Source organism: Lynx canadensis, chromosome F2, assembly GCF_007474595.2.
Source record: "Lynx canadensis isolate LIC74 chromosome F2, mLynCan4.pri.v2, whole genome shotgun sequence".
Classification (NCBI taxonomy): Eukaryota; Metazoa; Chordata; class Mammalia; order Carnivora; family Felidae; genus Lynx; species Lynx canadensis.
In genome coordinates, this window is record NC_044320.2 from 532440 (window position 1) to 546599 (window position 14160).

Consider the following 14160-nt stretch of genomic DNA (forward strand, 5'->3'; position numbering starts at 1 on the left):
TAGACAGGATGAATCGAATTGAGATGAGGGGTGGGACTGTGCTGGTCAGGGACAGGCCAGGAACAGGGACCCCCCTGACCCAGCAATGCCCCCTGATACTCAGGTTGGCAGGTATGAGCTGAGAGGCCCAAAGTCTTTGGAGACATGTAGTCAAGCCAGGTCCTCCCAGAGCCAGCTGAACCCCAGCAGAGACAGGCCTGCCTAGACTTCATCAGAGTGGACAGCAGGGGAGCCTGACCTTCAGGAGGATGTCAGTTGGTAGGCTGCTCGTGGTGGGGCTCACATGGAGGTGGGCACCCTCTTCTGGGGAGCACTGTCAACAGTAAAACCCTAGGAGTGAAAGCCCCTGTTATTGGTAGAGGTCAGGGACCTTTGACCTTCACTGTCCCCAGGCTGGGGTAAGCATTCGCCAAATTTGCACGTGAACAATCAGCGGGGAGAACAGCTTATCCAAGGCCTGCCTTTGACATAAGTCCTGTCCCAGTACCTCACCCACCCTACACCTGGAGTCACCCCTGGGTGGGTGCCAATGGCAGGGAGGAATGCCCATTCCTTCCCAGCTTTTGAGTCTAGACTGGTGATTTCTGCTTCTTCAGGACCCTGAGGGGCAGTGGGGGTGGAAGGATGAAGGCTGACTCCCTGAGGCCTGGGATGAGTCCAACCCTCCGTCTCCACAGACTTCCGTGGACAGGGCTTTGGATCCCAAAGAATGGGCCGCATGGTCTGCTAACCACCATGTCCCACGTCTCCCGGCTGGCCGCACCCTTCACAGACCTCGGTGGCCTGCCCGTGGCACCTCAGCCACAGGTTGAGGTTCTAACCTCTGAACCTCTTCCAGCCAGGCCTGCAAGGCTCCTGGCCTCTAGTCCCTTAATCAGTTGCTGGCCCTGGCAGGGAAATCCCCACTGAGCTTTCTTCCACAACCCCTCTTGTACGCCTTCGTCACCAAGAAACCCCACCTACCTTAACCTTTACCCTCTCCCCTGGTGCCCTGGATCCTAAGGTAACTGGAGCTTCCGGGGTAGGGGGAATTCTAAAGCTGCTGCACTGGCCCACTCTCCCTCCCAAGGCCTGGCCCACACTCTCCCACAGGCAATGTCCCCCTCCAGGACCAGCCCACACCAGTACTGAGGCTCTTCCTTATTGGTGTTCTCACAGCCTGTGCCTACCTCTTAACTTGATGCCTGGCTTTCCTCTCACTCAACTCCAGTGCCAGAACCTTGGCTGTCCCACCAGTTCCCCACCAGACTGGTCCTCCCTGGTGATCCCTTGTCCACTCTGCTTGCTTTACTCCCACTGCCACTTGACAGCCGACGGTTTGGAGCTGGGGTGTGGGCACAGGCAGCTGCCTCCAACATGACCCTTCACTCATTATTGACTACTGCACTCGGCCTCTGCAGGCCTCCTGGAAGCCGGAGTCGCCAATCTCTGCCCGCCTGGGCGGGGCCTCCAGTTCTTGGCGCTGTATTGAAGGATGGCACGGCCAGAAGGCATGCAGAGACTCGTGGGTGTGTGTGGCAGAGCTCCCAGGGCTCACTCCTCCATGCTGGCCTCCCGAGAGGACCCTCTCCTTTGTTCCCCCTCCGTTGGGATCAGTACTCAGAAAGGCCTAGCTCTGCCTGGCCCAGACCACCCAATGAACAGATGAGAGTTTTGGAAGACTGGATAGGAGACAAGATTGATCCTGACTCACCCAAGTTGAGCTGCGTGGGTGTGTGGGAATGGCTCTCCAGCCCCAGTCAGGGCAGCCCGGTTACTCGAAGCCACCTATCAGATAGCCCTAGCCTGCCAGGTAGAGATGCTAGGCTGGTATCAGTCCTAGATGGCCCAGTGGCAACAGGAACGTGTCACTAGGGGGCCCAGGCACTGTGGTGAAGGTGGTGGAACAGGGGTGTGCCCGGGGAGAAAGGCAGTGGCCAGCCCATGGAGGCCACTAACTTGAGGCTGAACCTCTCAGTTTATTTGCTTCTAGACAGGTGCTCTTGGTCCTGCTCACCTTGGGAGTGAATGGCTAACGCATTTTGCTGCTGGGTAAACCCTCCCTCAGCCTCCAGTGAACCCTCACACTCTGAAATCCAGGGTGCTCACACTCCATGCCCTATGCAAAGATGTGTGTCAAGCTAAGGTGGAAGGCACACTTGCTCCCTAGCGGGGTGTACTGTGCGGTTGTGGAATGATACGGAAGCCTCTGGGTCCCCACCATCCGACACTCCAGGCTCCACGAGCCCTGGCAAAACTCGCCCGAGTGGAAGTGAGGGAGGCCCTGCAAGTCTGTGGAGGTGGGTGCAAGGTGGGCCGGGTGGAGGCGGGCCACAGTGTGGCCACGCGGGGATGGGAGTGGGGGGGGGGGGGGCTGCACCTTCCCTGTCCTTGCTGGGCACTTTGAGGTAGGGTCAGTGGGCCGGGCGGGCTTCCCAGGGACACGGGGCCTGGGAGGGCTTTCTCTTGCTCCTTCTTTTGGTCCGGCGCTTGTTGGAGCAACCTAAGCCGAAGTAAAGAGGGTGCTTCTGCGGTGGTAACCAGAGGGCTCGTGGAGCACAGCTGCGTCGCGCCGCGCGCTCCGGGACCAACACGCTGGGTGGTGGGCGAGGCGAATCCCCAGGGACGTGGGCGGCCGGACGGTAACGCAAGAGGCATTTCTCCATAATCTACACCCCACACTGCGCGCCTCGGCTGGGGAATGACGAAACCCGGTGTTTACACAGTGGGAGAAGAAGCAGGCAAGCGGTCAGGGGCGGCCCGCAGCTGCCAGGAAGCCTGACGAGTTCCGCAGAGACGCTGAGGCCCGCGGGGCAGTGGCCCCGTCGCGGGCCGTCCGCCAGCAGACACGCTCCCGCCTGAGCCCCGCTACCGTGACTCCCAGCGTGCGCCGCGCTGGGCGGCCCCGGCTCCCAGGGTGCCGCGCGCGGGGGGGACCACGACTCCCAGAATGCCCCTCGCGCCCGCGGACTACAAACGGGCGCGCGCCGCCGCGGCTGGCCAGTTAGAGGCTCCCGGAGAGACCAGACCGTGGTCCTCGGGCTGCCCGGAGGGCGCGCGCTGATTGGCGGCCCGGGCCTGCGCGCGGGCTACGGCGTCCGGCAGGGGGCGGTGGCGGCCGTTGGCCGAGAGTCCGGAGGCGGGGCCGCGGGCCTTGGGCGCTGCGAGCCCGGCGGGCCACGACTCGGCCGGGACGGGGTGCGGGCTGAGGCAATGGGCGACCGCGGCGGCGCGGGCGGCTCCCGGCGCCGGAGGACGGGTTCACGGCCTTCGAGCCAGGGCGGCGGTGGGCCCACGGTGGCGGAAGAGGAGGTGCGGGACGTGGGCGCCGGGGGAGACGCGCCGGCGCCGACTCCGGCCCCGGACAAGGGCGAGGACGGAGACTCCGACGTGGGCAGCGGCCACTGGGATCTGAGGTAGCGAGGCGTCTCACCCCTAACCCCTGCCCGAGACCCTCCCCACATCCCCGGGCGTGACCGCAGCAGCGCGGGCTCCGAGTCGGAGAGCCTGGCTCCCGGACTTTGGCGTGGACAGGTGTGCCCCCCTTGGGCCCCTGCGGGGGAACTGAGGCATAGGAGTGGAGAGTCACTTGCCAAGGTCACCCACGTGGGGGCCAGAGGGGAGCCGGGGGCAGTCCGGCTTTCAGACCCCCACCCCTCTCTCTACACATCCTCATGTGGGTCCTTAGGCTCTTCCTCAGGGTAACTCAGGACGCTGACCCCCAGGCCGGCTGGCTTCTGCTACGCACAAGTTTTCTGTGTCTGGAAGAAGGAGGGATCAGGTCGTTTGTAATTGAGGAGGTCTCTCCTGGGGGTTGTGAGGGGTGCCTTGGTGGTAGGAGGTCTCCCATAGGAGGGTGGACCTGCTGGGGAGGCAGCCGGCAGGAGCCTGGGACTGCCTGAGGGTCGGCACAGGGCAGCGTGAGAGTCTTTCTCTCCCTGCAGACCCTCCCAAGAGTCGTCTTCGCGGGGGTCCCTTCCTCCCTTCCTGACACACTCGTCCCTCCGTCACCCAGTGCCTGGCTGGGCTGGGGCCCTGCTTACCTTGTCAGAACAAGTTGGGTCCTATATTGGGACTCTCAACCCCTGGTTGGGGTACAGGAGAGGGGTTCGAAGTGCCCACAGGTGGGCACCCTGTTTATCTGAAGGTCTGGCGGGAAGGGGTTGGGGGAGGAAACCTGACTGACTGGGAGGACTTGGAAGGACAGGGTGTCGGCTGCCTCCAACCTCCTTCTCCCACTTCTGGCCTTCAGTGTGGCCCGGGTATCCTCGGGGGCTCTGGCTTTGGGGGCGCCTTTGGGGCTAGAGCTTATCAAGGAGGAAGTGGGCAACTAGGCAGTCTGTTGGCAAGGATTTGCTCTCTCAGTACCCAAGAACGGAGGCTTTCTTCACTGTGCTGAGAGGGTGGGTGAGGCGGCCAGGGGCCTTGCCCTTGTGGTGCTCCCAGTCCACCTGAGAGATAAGATGATGTCAGCGCTGAGCAGTGTGAGCAAAGGTCAGGCCCAGAGTCCCTGAAGGCGCTGTGGCGGAGGAGCAGAAGCGAGGAGGAGCGTGCCTTTCCTGCAGGGGCGGGGAAAGGGGCTTGTTTCCCGCGGGCCTGGGAAGGTGCTGAAGGAGGCTGCAGAGGACCGAGGGTCCTGGAGTCCCCTCTGCTAAGTGCTGGTCAGGAGGCAGGGGCGTGGCTAGCATGCTCTCCTCCAGAGGTGGCAGGAGTTGGTGTCCTTTTGTGTAAGATGGGGAGTGCTGACTTTGGGCCAAGTTGCCACTCTGGGATGGGCAGTCACTTCCCTGCTCTGCCAGGGCCAGCTGTCCAGAAGCCTCTCCCATGTCCCTGAGAGCTGGGCTGAGCAAGTGGCAGCCCCGTCTGCCAGGCCTGGAAGTCTGGGCCCCCTGGGAAGAGGAGCAGTAGATGGCAGGGGTGGGCCTGCCCAGGGCTGGGGAGGGAGCTGGCAAGGACGGTCCTCTCCTGGTCTCCAGGTCGTGCAGGCTGTGTGTGCTTGTTTCTCAAAGGCCGATGACCCAGGGCCCAGAGGGCCGCCAGGGTCAGGGCTGGCTCTGGCTGCCCTCCTGGGATTTGGCTCCTACTCATCTCCTTGTCAGCCTCCTCTCAATTGTCTCCCCTCCTTTCTGCTTATTGCCTTTCCCTCCCTATTCCTCCTTGCTCCCTGGGCTCTAGGCCTCCTCCCCTCCCTGCACTTCCTGCTCGCCTTGGCCTGGGCAGGTGGGTCAGGCTCTGGGTGTGAACTCATTTCTTCCGGGCCATGGCCAGGTGTGGCTCTGGGGCAGGAAGGAGAGGGCACCCCACACGCTGCCCGTGCCATCTGGCTCTCTGTTCATGGACACTCCCAGCAGGGCCTTCTAGTCTCAGGGCTCTCCCAGGGTGTTTGTTCCTGGGTTGCCCTCTGTTTCTTCCTTTCCACTGGGGTCTTCCCAGATGCAGAGCCTGCCTCCTTACCTTGTACCCCAGGGCTCAGCCCCGAGGCCCGGTGAAGGAAGTGCTGAGGAAGTGGCAGCTGGGAGGAGAGCTGGCAGCCTGCCCCCTCCTGGCTCCCCTTGGCCCTGGAATTGGACCACGTGGTCCCCAGTTGTGATCCACACTTGAGGGCTGTGCCCCTGGGGAAGCTTTGAACTTTGGCCAGGCTTAGTTTTCCTTTGCACCTACCTCCCAAAGTTGATGGGAGAGTTGAGTGAGATGATACACGTGATGAGTTACAGTGGCCCTGGGGAGCAGGTGTGGGACCGCTGGAAGGCACAGAGGTGTGGGTGGCCCTGGTAGTAGGGGAGAGGGTGACAAAGGTAGCTCTGGAGACTGTGGCCATATCCTGCCTGCCTGCCCTCTGGCCCACTGCTGCTGAGCGCACCGGCAAGGCTGGGCCTTATGGGTTTTGGTGGGTGGTGGGCTTCCTTCCCTGGGTCTCTGATGTGCGTGGAAGTGGGGTTGCCTGGGGCAGGGGGATGGTCGGGAGCCCTGTGGGGGGACCTAGGGAGTGGGTGTGGGCACGTTGGGAAGGCCTTGAAAGCCTGACACAGGAATCTGAAAAAGCTTTTATAATATCATTTGGTGTCAGATTTGGAAAACAATACCCGTTTCCACCCCTGTTTTCATCTTAGAGATTGCTGAAAATAAAGCCGGCATGGTCTCCTTGGTGGCCCGAAGCGGGCAAGGGGTCACACTGTTGTGAAACGTTGTGCAGATGGGGGTGGCAGGTTGTGGCACCAGGGCCTCTGGGACACTTCCAGTGAAAGTGGACAGATTCAAACTTGGCGGAAGGGCTGGGGAGGCCCCTGTCTAGTGGACAGGCCCAGAGATTGTCCCCTCTGGGGAGTGAGGCCCTGGACCTGTGCTGGCCTCACAGGAAAGCAAGTGCAGAGACTCGGGGAGAAGCGGGCCCCTGTGGCCTCACCGCCAGGCCCAGGACAGACTGGGAAGCTGGATGCAAGGAGGTCAGACATGGGCCAGGTGCGGTACAGACCTTGCCACTGCTCTCGCTAAAGAGTGCTGAGTAGCATCTCAGCCTTTCCAGTCCCTCACTTCCTGTGTGGCGCTGTCTAGGTGTTGACCCCGACCAAAGGAAGGCTTGCCACTGAGGTGGGGTCAGCACTGAGAGGACATCTGTGCTGTCGTGACTCTGGTGTATGCACCTGAGCCCACTTTTCCTACCTGGGTGTCTCAAGAGGTGGAGATGTGTGTCCCTGGCCTCATGTCTTACAAAACCGGAGGCCTTGCTCAATGTTGTGTGGGGCTTCCTGGTGGCATGGCAGCTGGGGTGGGGTGGGGCCGCACACAGAGAGAGCTGGGAGCTGAGTCTGGGCCTTGCCCCAGCCGTGCTGTGGCCCTTCCTCTACCTCTGTGTCACCCGGAGGATCAGGCAGGGATGTGAGAGTCTGCTTATGTGTCCCCGACCTCAGCAGTAGGTGGGAACTCTCATGGGTGGGCACTGAAGTTGCCTTTTCCTGCTTCTGGGGGAGACCTCTCTGCCCTTAGGCATCTGGCACCTGGGTGGGCTCCTCTCGCCCCCCTCGCTCTGGGCAGGAACACAGCGCTCATCCTGTGGCCGAGCTGGGACAGGTTATGATTTTTTAGAAACAATTGGAGGCTACGTGAATGTATGAGGGTTGGGCCTCTGACCCCGGGAAGGTGCATGTAAGTCCGGGTGCTCAGCTGGCCCTTGGCCTGGATCCCTGTGCACACTCAAAGCTGTGTAGGCCAAATGGAGGAGGAGGTTGTCTGAGGTCGGGTGGTGGGGGGGCCCTCAGGGTGCTGGGTGGTAGGATAGGCTGACTCGGTGAGGCCCTCGCTTCTGCACAGCATTGCAGGTGGGCCTATAGATCCTGGAATGGACTCTTCCTGTGGGCCTATCACCACTCTGTAGCCAGCGTTCGTGGTGGCAGCCAGAGGCCTCTGGGGAGTGAGGCCAGGCTCTTGGCCTGGGGTGCTCCAGCTGCACGTAGCCCTGGGCTGGGCAGGGCCAGCTGTGCTGTTCTTGTTTGTGGCATGACCCTGCCCACTGCCTGGGAGGCCAGGCTTCTGGTGGCCCTGAGAGCTCGTCCCTGCCTGGCTCTCCTGTGACTGTAGATGGGGAGTAGGATGTGTGGGCAGAAGAGAGGGCTGGGTGGGGCCCGGACCACCCTGCTGGGCCAGGATGGGTGAGAGCCGCTCAGGGGAAGGGGCTGGGGTCTGCCCTGCCCTGGGCCCTGAGGTTGGCTCCTGAGGGGCTGAACTTGGCTGGGCTCTTGGGCCCTGACCTGCCCTTGGACTTGGAGGAGTGAGCCCGCTTTTGGTCCTGCCCAGGGTTCTCATGGCCCAGGGTGCTCTGCCGGTGCCTACTTACGAGGGTGTGCCTCCTGCCCTACCAGGTGCCACCGCCTGCAAGATTCTTTGTTCAGCTCTGACAGTGGCTTTAGCAACTATCGTGGGATCCTGAACTGGTGTGTGGTGATGCTGGTGAGTAGCATGGTATCGGAGTAGGTGGCCCTGTGGCCAGGGCTCCGTTCGGGGCTGACCTTTGCCTGGGTACCAGCTCTGCCCTCTGGGGGAAAGGGGCCAGCGCTTATGTGGCTGGGTTGTGTGGGGCACTGGGCTGGTGGGGGGAAAGTTATGGTGATGGTCCCTGCATCGGCCACACACGCAACTCTCGTCCCTGTTGAACCCAGGAATAGCACATGTGAGTGGTCTTGGGGGTCCAAAAAAGAGTTTCTTCTGCTGTTCTGAATGGCCCTTGTGGGCGTGGGACCCCTGGCAGGCCTGGCCTGGCGGGGAGCAGGGTTTAGCGGATGGCTCTTGGGCTTAGTCTGGCAGCCCCAAGCCCCGACTCTGAGGGCACCTGGCCTCTCTCCCTCAGCCTTTGTCCTAGGTGCCCCCACGGAGGGATTAGACGGAGCTCTTGCCTCCACCTCACCGTGTGGCCTGGCTGTGGCCCCTGCCTCTGGGGCCTGGTTCCCACTGGCACCTTGTGGGGGTGGGGCCAGCAGCCCTGGCCCAGAAACGGCTAGAGCCCAGGGCTCAAAGGGGCAAGCCCACAGGGTGGGGCGGGGGGCAAGCTCCTGTCTGGGTCCAGCCCCCACCGCTCAGACTGATGTGGCCAGAGACCTTTGACCCTTGCCCCGACATGACGGCCTCGGGTACGGCTCCGGTGGTTACCCGTGTGGAAGGGGCTCCAGGCACACCCACGCCCTCCCTGCCGGTGGCCCCAGGAGGCTCTCCAGGGAGCTGTGGGGGGCAACATAGTCTGGTGGGTGGGAAGCTGGCTAGGCAAGGGGATGGTGGGTCAAACGCCTGCCTGACGTCATCTCAGGAGGTGTTGTGTCCTTGGCCTCTGGAGGCCATGCTTGGGCTGGGTTTGTACTGGCAGCCTGAGCGGCAACCTGTGTTCCCTGCAGCCCTTGGGCCTGCCTGGCCCTTTGGCGCAGACCCAAAACCTTTCCCCTGCTTCCGGTGCCTGGCGCAGACCCAAAACCTTTCCCCTGCTTCTGGTGCCTCCACTGCCCCCTTGCTGAAGGAGATTGTGTCCCATGTTTAGGCTGCTTGCTGCGTCCCTCCGTGGCCTGGGCCTTGAGGTGAGCGCTGCCCGTTAGCAGCTCTGGCTCCTGCCTGCTGTGGGCTCTCAGGACAGGCCACTACCAGGTGTGACGGCAGCACATCTGTGCCTGGCAGGAGGTTGGCAGGTCAGGCGGGTGGCTCGGGAGGGCAGGACCCCCGTCCCTGTTTGTCATCTCTGTGCGAAGTCCTTACCTGGCAGTCAGGGGACCCATGAGTGTCCCCTTGCTGGCATCACTTTTCCACAGGACCTACCATGAGCCCTGGTCAGGGCCTGAGCTTGGGGCACTTGGCAGGGTGTGTGTGTTGTGGGTGGAGGAGGAGACCCGGGTGCCTGCAGAGGGAAGCCGCTCCCCAGCCCCAGGCTGGAGCCAGGAGCCCAGCTTGAGGGGGTTTCTGCCCTTGGAAGCTGCTCTGGGGCCACGTGCCCAGGCTTGGATGCTACAGGGATAGCGGGAGAGGGGCAGGGGCCCAAGCACCAGGTGGCACTCCAGGCCTGGCTGCTGAGCCCCTTAGAACTCTGGTCCGCTGCTTCTCCCCACTCCCCAGGGTGTGGGCACCCCTGGTGTGGCACCTGCCGCTCACCCAGGCACTGCAAGTTTTGGGTGAGGCACTGCAAGGACATTCTTGGGCAGGCTTGGGCCTTGGGGCCGTCACCAACTCAGTGGGACAGATGAGGGCTGCTAGGCGTCAGGTCATTTTGCAACACTGCAGACGCCAGTATTGTGTCTGGGGTGATGCGGGCAATGGCAAGACTTGCTGTCCCTGCACCAGTGTGGGGTGAGGTGGATGGTAAGTCTCAGCGTTGGCGTGGAGGTCAGACAGGGCTTGCGTCCTGGGTTTGCAGGTGCGGGTTGCCATCCGGACCCAGGGCTCCTGCCGCTATAGGTGCTGGGACGAGCTGGGGTGGGTGCCCTGTGGCCAAGGCTCATGGGGCTGTGCCCTTCCTCTCTCTTGCAGATCTTGAGCAATGCACGGTTATTTTTAGAAAACCTCATCAAGTGAGTGTCTTCCCCAGGGCCCCTACCCTGCCCCTGAGGCCTCTCCCCACCTGCTCAGGCCCTCATCCCCACCCCCCACCCCCCCCATCCCCAGGTATGGCATCTTGGTGGACCCCATCCAGGTGGTGTCTCTGTTCCTGAAGGACCCCTACAGCTGGCCCGCCCTGTGCCTAATTATTGGTGAGCTGGGAGCCAGGGAGGGCTTCGGGTGGGGACAGGCCTTGACCTGGGCCTGAATCGCCCCATGGCACTTCCATCCTCAGTGGCCAATGTCTTTGCTGTGGCTGCATTCCAGGTGGAGAAGCGCCTGGCAGTGGTAAGCAGTGCCTTCGTGTCCCCTGCCCTGCCTAGAGGTCTGCTCTCCTCATTAGGCCTGTGTTTCAGGCTGTGTGTAGCTTCCCTGGGAGGGCCTGTGCCCAGGGAGTGGGGGCTCTGGCTGAGCACGCTGCCCCCGCCCCCCCCCCCCCAGGGTGCCTTGACGGAACAGGCAGGGTTGCTGCTGCACGTGGTCAACCTGGCCACCATTCTCTGCTTCCCGGCTGCTGTGGCCTTGCTGCTTGAGTCCATCACTCCAGGTGTGCCCCTTCCCTCATCCCACCCATTCCCACCTGTCTTGGGCCCGCAGGAGAGACCCAGGTCAACCACAGGGGCTGTGCCTGTGGCCGTGGCTCTCCCGCGGGTGGTGTGGGGGGGCTGTGGCCTGAGCCTGCCTCTCCCGCAGTGGGCTCCGTGCTGGCTCTGATGGTGTACACCATCCTCTTCCTCAAGCTCTTCTCCTACCGGGACGTCAACCTGTGGTGCCGAGAGCGAAAAGCTAAGGCCAAAGCCAAGTCTGGTGAGGGGCTGCCTGGGGCTGGGGCCTTGGAGCCTGTGCCACCTGCCACGGGGTCAGACCTGGGCAGCAGCGAGGCCCCCCACGCCCCCCCCCCCCCCCCCCCGCCCCAACTTGCTTGTAGCTTCTGCAGGTAAGAAGGCCAACGGGGGAGCGGCCCCGCGCACCGTGAGCTACCCAGACAACCTGACCTACCGTGGTGAGGACCCTTCCCGGGGTGTGGCTAGAGGGCAGCCAGGGAGGGATAGCGTGCAGCAGGCCCCCTAGCCCCGCCCTGCCATTCCAGATCTGTACTACTTCCTCTTTGCTCCTACTCTGTGCTACGAGCTCAACTTTCCCCGTTCTCCCCGCATCCGAAAGCGCTTCCTGCTGCGGCGGCTCCTTGAGATGGTGAGATGGAGGCGGGGCGGTGGTGCCTCGAGGGCTTGGGGTCTGCTGGCTGCCGGGGGGCTCAGCCTGCTGCTCTTCTTCCCGCAGCTGTTCTTGACTCAGCTGCAGGTGGGGCTGATCCAGCAGGTATGCGGGGCCGGCGGGGCGGGGCCGGGCCGGAGCGGGAGCTCAGGGTAGCCAGGGGGCTGACGGTGTGCCCTCTTTTGCAGTGGATGGTCCCCACCATCCAGAACTCCATGAAGCCTTTCAAGGTGAGGGGTCAGGCTCTCCTGTGGTGGGGTGGGGGAGGACGGGTGGGGCTGCGCGCGGCCCGGGGAGCCAGCTCAGCTCTGTCTCCGCAGGACATGGATTATTCACGCATCGTTGAGCGCCTGCTGAAGCTGGCGGTGAGCCTCGGGGCTGGGTAGGGTGGGGCACGAGTGAGCCGGTGGGCGGGGTGTTCTGGAACCTGGCACCTGCCTCCCCCCAACCACAGGTCCCCAACCACCTCATCTGGCTCATCTTCTTCTACTGGTTCTTCCACTCCTGCATGAACGCCGTGGCCGAGCTCATGCAGTTTGGAGACCGGGAGTTCTACCGGGACTGGTGGTGGGTGGCCTTGGGCGTGGGGCTGGGGGCTGGGCTGGGCCACGGTGCCAGCCGGTCACTCGCTCCCGCTGTCTGTTCCTAGGAACTCTGAGTCCGTCACTTACTTCTGGCAGAACTGGAACATCCCTGTGCACAAGTGGTGCCTCAGGTGGGTGCGGGCAGGAATGTGCCTGGTGGGTGTGCAGTTTCGTGTGGTCCCGGGCACCCATCCCACGGCCCCCTCCCTCCACAGGCACTTCTACAAGCCCATGCTTCGACGGGGCAGCAGCAAGTGGGTAGCCAGGATGGGGGTGTTCTTTGCCTCGGCCTTCTTCCACGAGGTCAGTGCTCTGCAGGCATCATGGCCTCACCTTAGGGGTGTGTGTGTGTTTAGCCCGAAATGGCAGCTGATCCTTTCACTCCCCCTGCAGTACCTGGTGAGCATCCCCCTGCACATGTTCCGCCTCTGGGCCTTCACAGGCATGATGGCTCAGGTGAGCATTCCCTCTGCAGCCACCCTCTCCCGCTGCCCCGGGAGCCGCCAGCCCTCTGGTCACTATGGCCCACTGACCGTGGCCCCGTGTCCCCAGATACCCCTGGCATGGATAGTGAGCCGCCTCTTCCAGGGAAACTACGGCAACGCAGCTGTGTGGCTGACGCTCATCATTGGGCAGCCGGTGGCCGTGCTCATGTATGTCCACGACTACTACGTCCTCAACTACGAGGCCCCGGTGGTCGCCTCCTGAGCTGCTCCACAGCAGGTCCTCGCTGCCGATGGCCAGGGCCCATCACCCACCTGTGTGCTAGGGAGGGGGCTCGGCTGTCCACTGCCTCCTCCCAGCCACGCCCCCCTCCCGTGGAAGGCCTCTCTGCCCTCATGGGGCTCCTTCCTGCCCTGCTCAGGGATGGCAGACCAGGCACAGGCCAGCGCTGGTGGGAAGTGCCAGTGCCCCAGGAATCTGTGTGATCCTGCCCAGGGGTCTGAGGAACTCAATAAAGTACTGTCCAGAGTGGCTGCCCTCAACCTGCTGGGGTTGTGGGGTGCTAGTTGTGCTCTTGGGAGGGGGAGCTGGGTCCCACTGGCCTTACTGGTGCTTATGCCCATGTCTCCTGGGGTGCTGTGTCCTGGAACACCGCTGGGCAGGGCACCATGGTGATGTTGAGGCTGGGGTTGGGGGCCAGATATTGGTGGTCAGGCAGATTCCTCCTCCTGGCACACAGCTCATCACAGGTGGCAACTCCCATTTGCCTAACAAGGCTCAGTGGAGGTGACACTCCCTGACCTTGTCACTGCCCTCGTTAACCTTGTGTGCGAGTTTGTGGGGGGTGGTGATTAGCTCAGAGCTCTGTGGTCCCTGTGATAGGGCCTCAGTAGAGGCTGACCAAGGACTTCCTGGCAGCGGACCTTGGCTCGGGGTCGTGGCTGGAGACTGGGGTGTGTAAGAGGGTCAAGAGTCAGGACCAACCAGGGGGCTGGCGGAGTTGCATGTCGAGTGCAGTTCTCAGACAAGGCCATGGAGCTCACAGAGGCTGAGTCAACGGACCCTTGGGGAGCTGCTGCTGCCCCTAGGGTGGCTACATGCTGGGGTGCTCACCGGGGACAGATGCAGAGCCTCGGGGACTCTTGCCTCTCGGAGGAGGCAGGTGGCCTGGCCCAAGCCTTGACCTGGGTCTCCCTCATGAGCACACGCATCCGTGGAGATGCTTCAACACCAGCTCTCTGCACCTTCTGGGTGCTGTTGGCCTGAGGCCTGCCCCTTCTCTGTACTGGAAACCCCAAGGCCCTGTTGGGTCAGATGTGCCCTGACTCACAGATGTGGCCTGATAAGACAGGGGTCTTCAGGAGGTGTCTGGGCGGCCGCCTCAAGACCTGTGCTGCCCCTGCCCCACCCAGCACCTGTTCAACTCCACATCCTCCTTCCCTTTGGCTATAGTGGAATTGCCACGGTGGGGATGGGGGATGGGGAAGGCTCCCTTTGGGGGGGGGGGAGGGGTTCCTTTTTGGATCCCAGGGTGGAGGCAGTGTCTCCCTGGCCCCTGCTGAGGACGGTGAGCAGGGAGTGAACTCCTGGGGGCACAGATCATCAGGCAGGCTGCTCTGGCCTGTCACCTCCCCACCCCTCGGCACCCAACCCTTCCCCCCAAACCAGTCCAGTGCCTTGTGAATGCGTGAAAAACGGGGTGCCTTTGCCGAGAAGATGTGCACGGCCTGCCTGTCTGTCCATGCCCCACCTGGTCCCATGTGGGGAGGCCTTGGGCAGGGCATTCCTGTGGGTCTGTCCCACCACCCCCTCCCTCGTCCTTTAATAAAGAATTCTGAGCACACACGGGTCCTGTGGAGTCAGGCGCACACGG

At 62.8% G+C, this 14160-nt stretch overlaps 1 protein-coding gene across 1 annotated transcript; it reads left to right on the top strand.

The window, feature by feature from the left end:
* Positions 1–2994: 2994 nt before the first annotated feature.
* DGAT1 (diacylglycerol O-acyltransferase 1) lies at positions 2995–14128 on the top strand. The gene is made up of 17 exons (XM_030303646.1): positions 2995–3395; positions 7836–7923; positions 9976–10016; positions 10111–10196; positions 10280–10332; positions 10486–10591; positions 10738–10851; positions 10973–11047; positions 11135–11238; positions 11326–11364; positions 11448–11489; positions 11580–11624; positions 11714–11826; positions 11909–11974; positions 12059–12146; positions 12237–12299; positions 12396–14128. The coding sequence occupies exons 1-17, from the start codon at positions 3193–3195 to the stop codon at positions 12549–12551; spliced, it is 1482 nt and encodes a 493-aa protein (XP_030159506.1). The 5' UTR covers positions 2995–3192; the 3' UTR covers positions 12552–14128.
* Positions 14129–14160: the final 32 nt, after the last annotated feature.

What these genes read in the sequence shown, in the direction of transcription:
- DGAT1 (XM_030303646.1), top strand. Translation starts at nt 3,193, where the DNA reads ATGGGCGACCGCGGCGGCGCGGGCGGCTCCCGGCGCCGGAGGACGGGT. An exon ending in TGGAGAAGCGCCTGGCAGTG is followed by an intron (nt 10,333 to 10,485) that starts GTAAGCAGTGCC and finishes CCCCCCCCCCAG; the next exon opens with GGTGCCTTGACGGAACAGGC. An exon ending in CCTCGGCCTTCTTCCACGAG is followed by an intron (nt 12,147 to 12,236) that starts GTCAGTGCTCTG and finishes CTCCCCCTGCAG; the next exon opens with TACCTGGTGAGCATCCCCCT.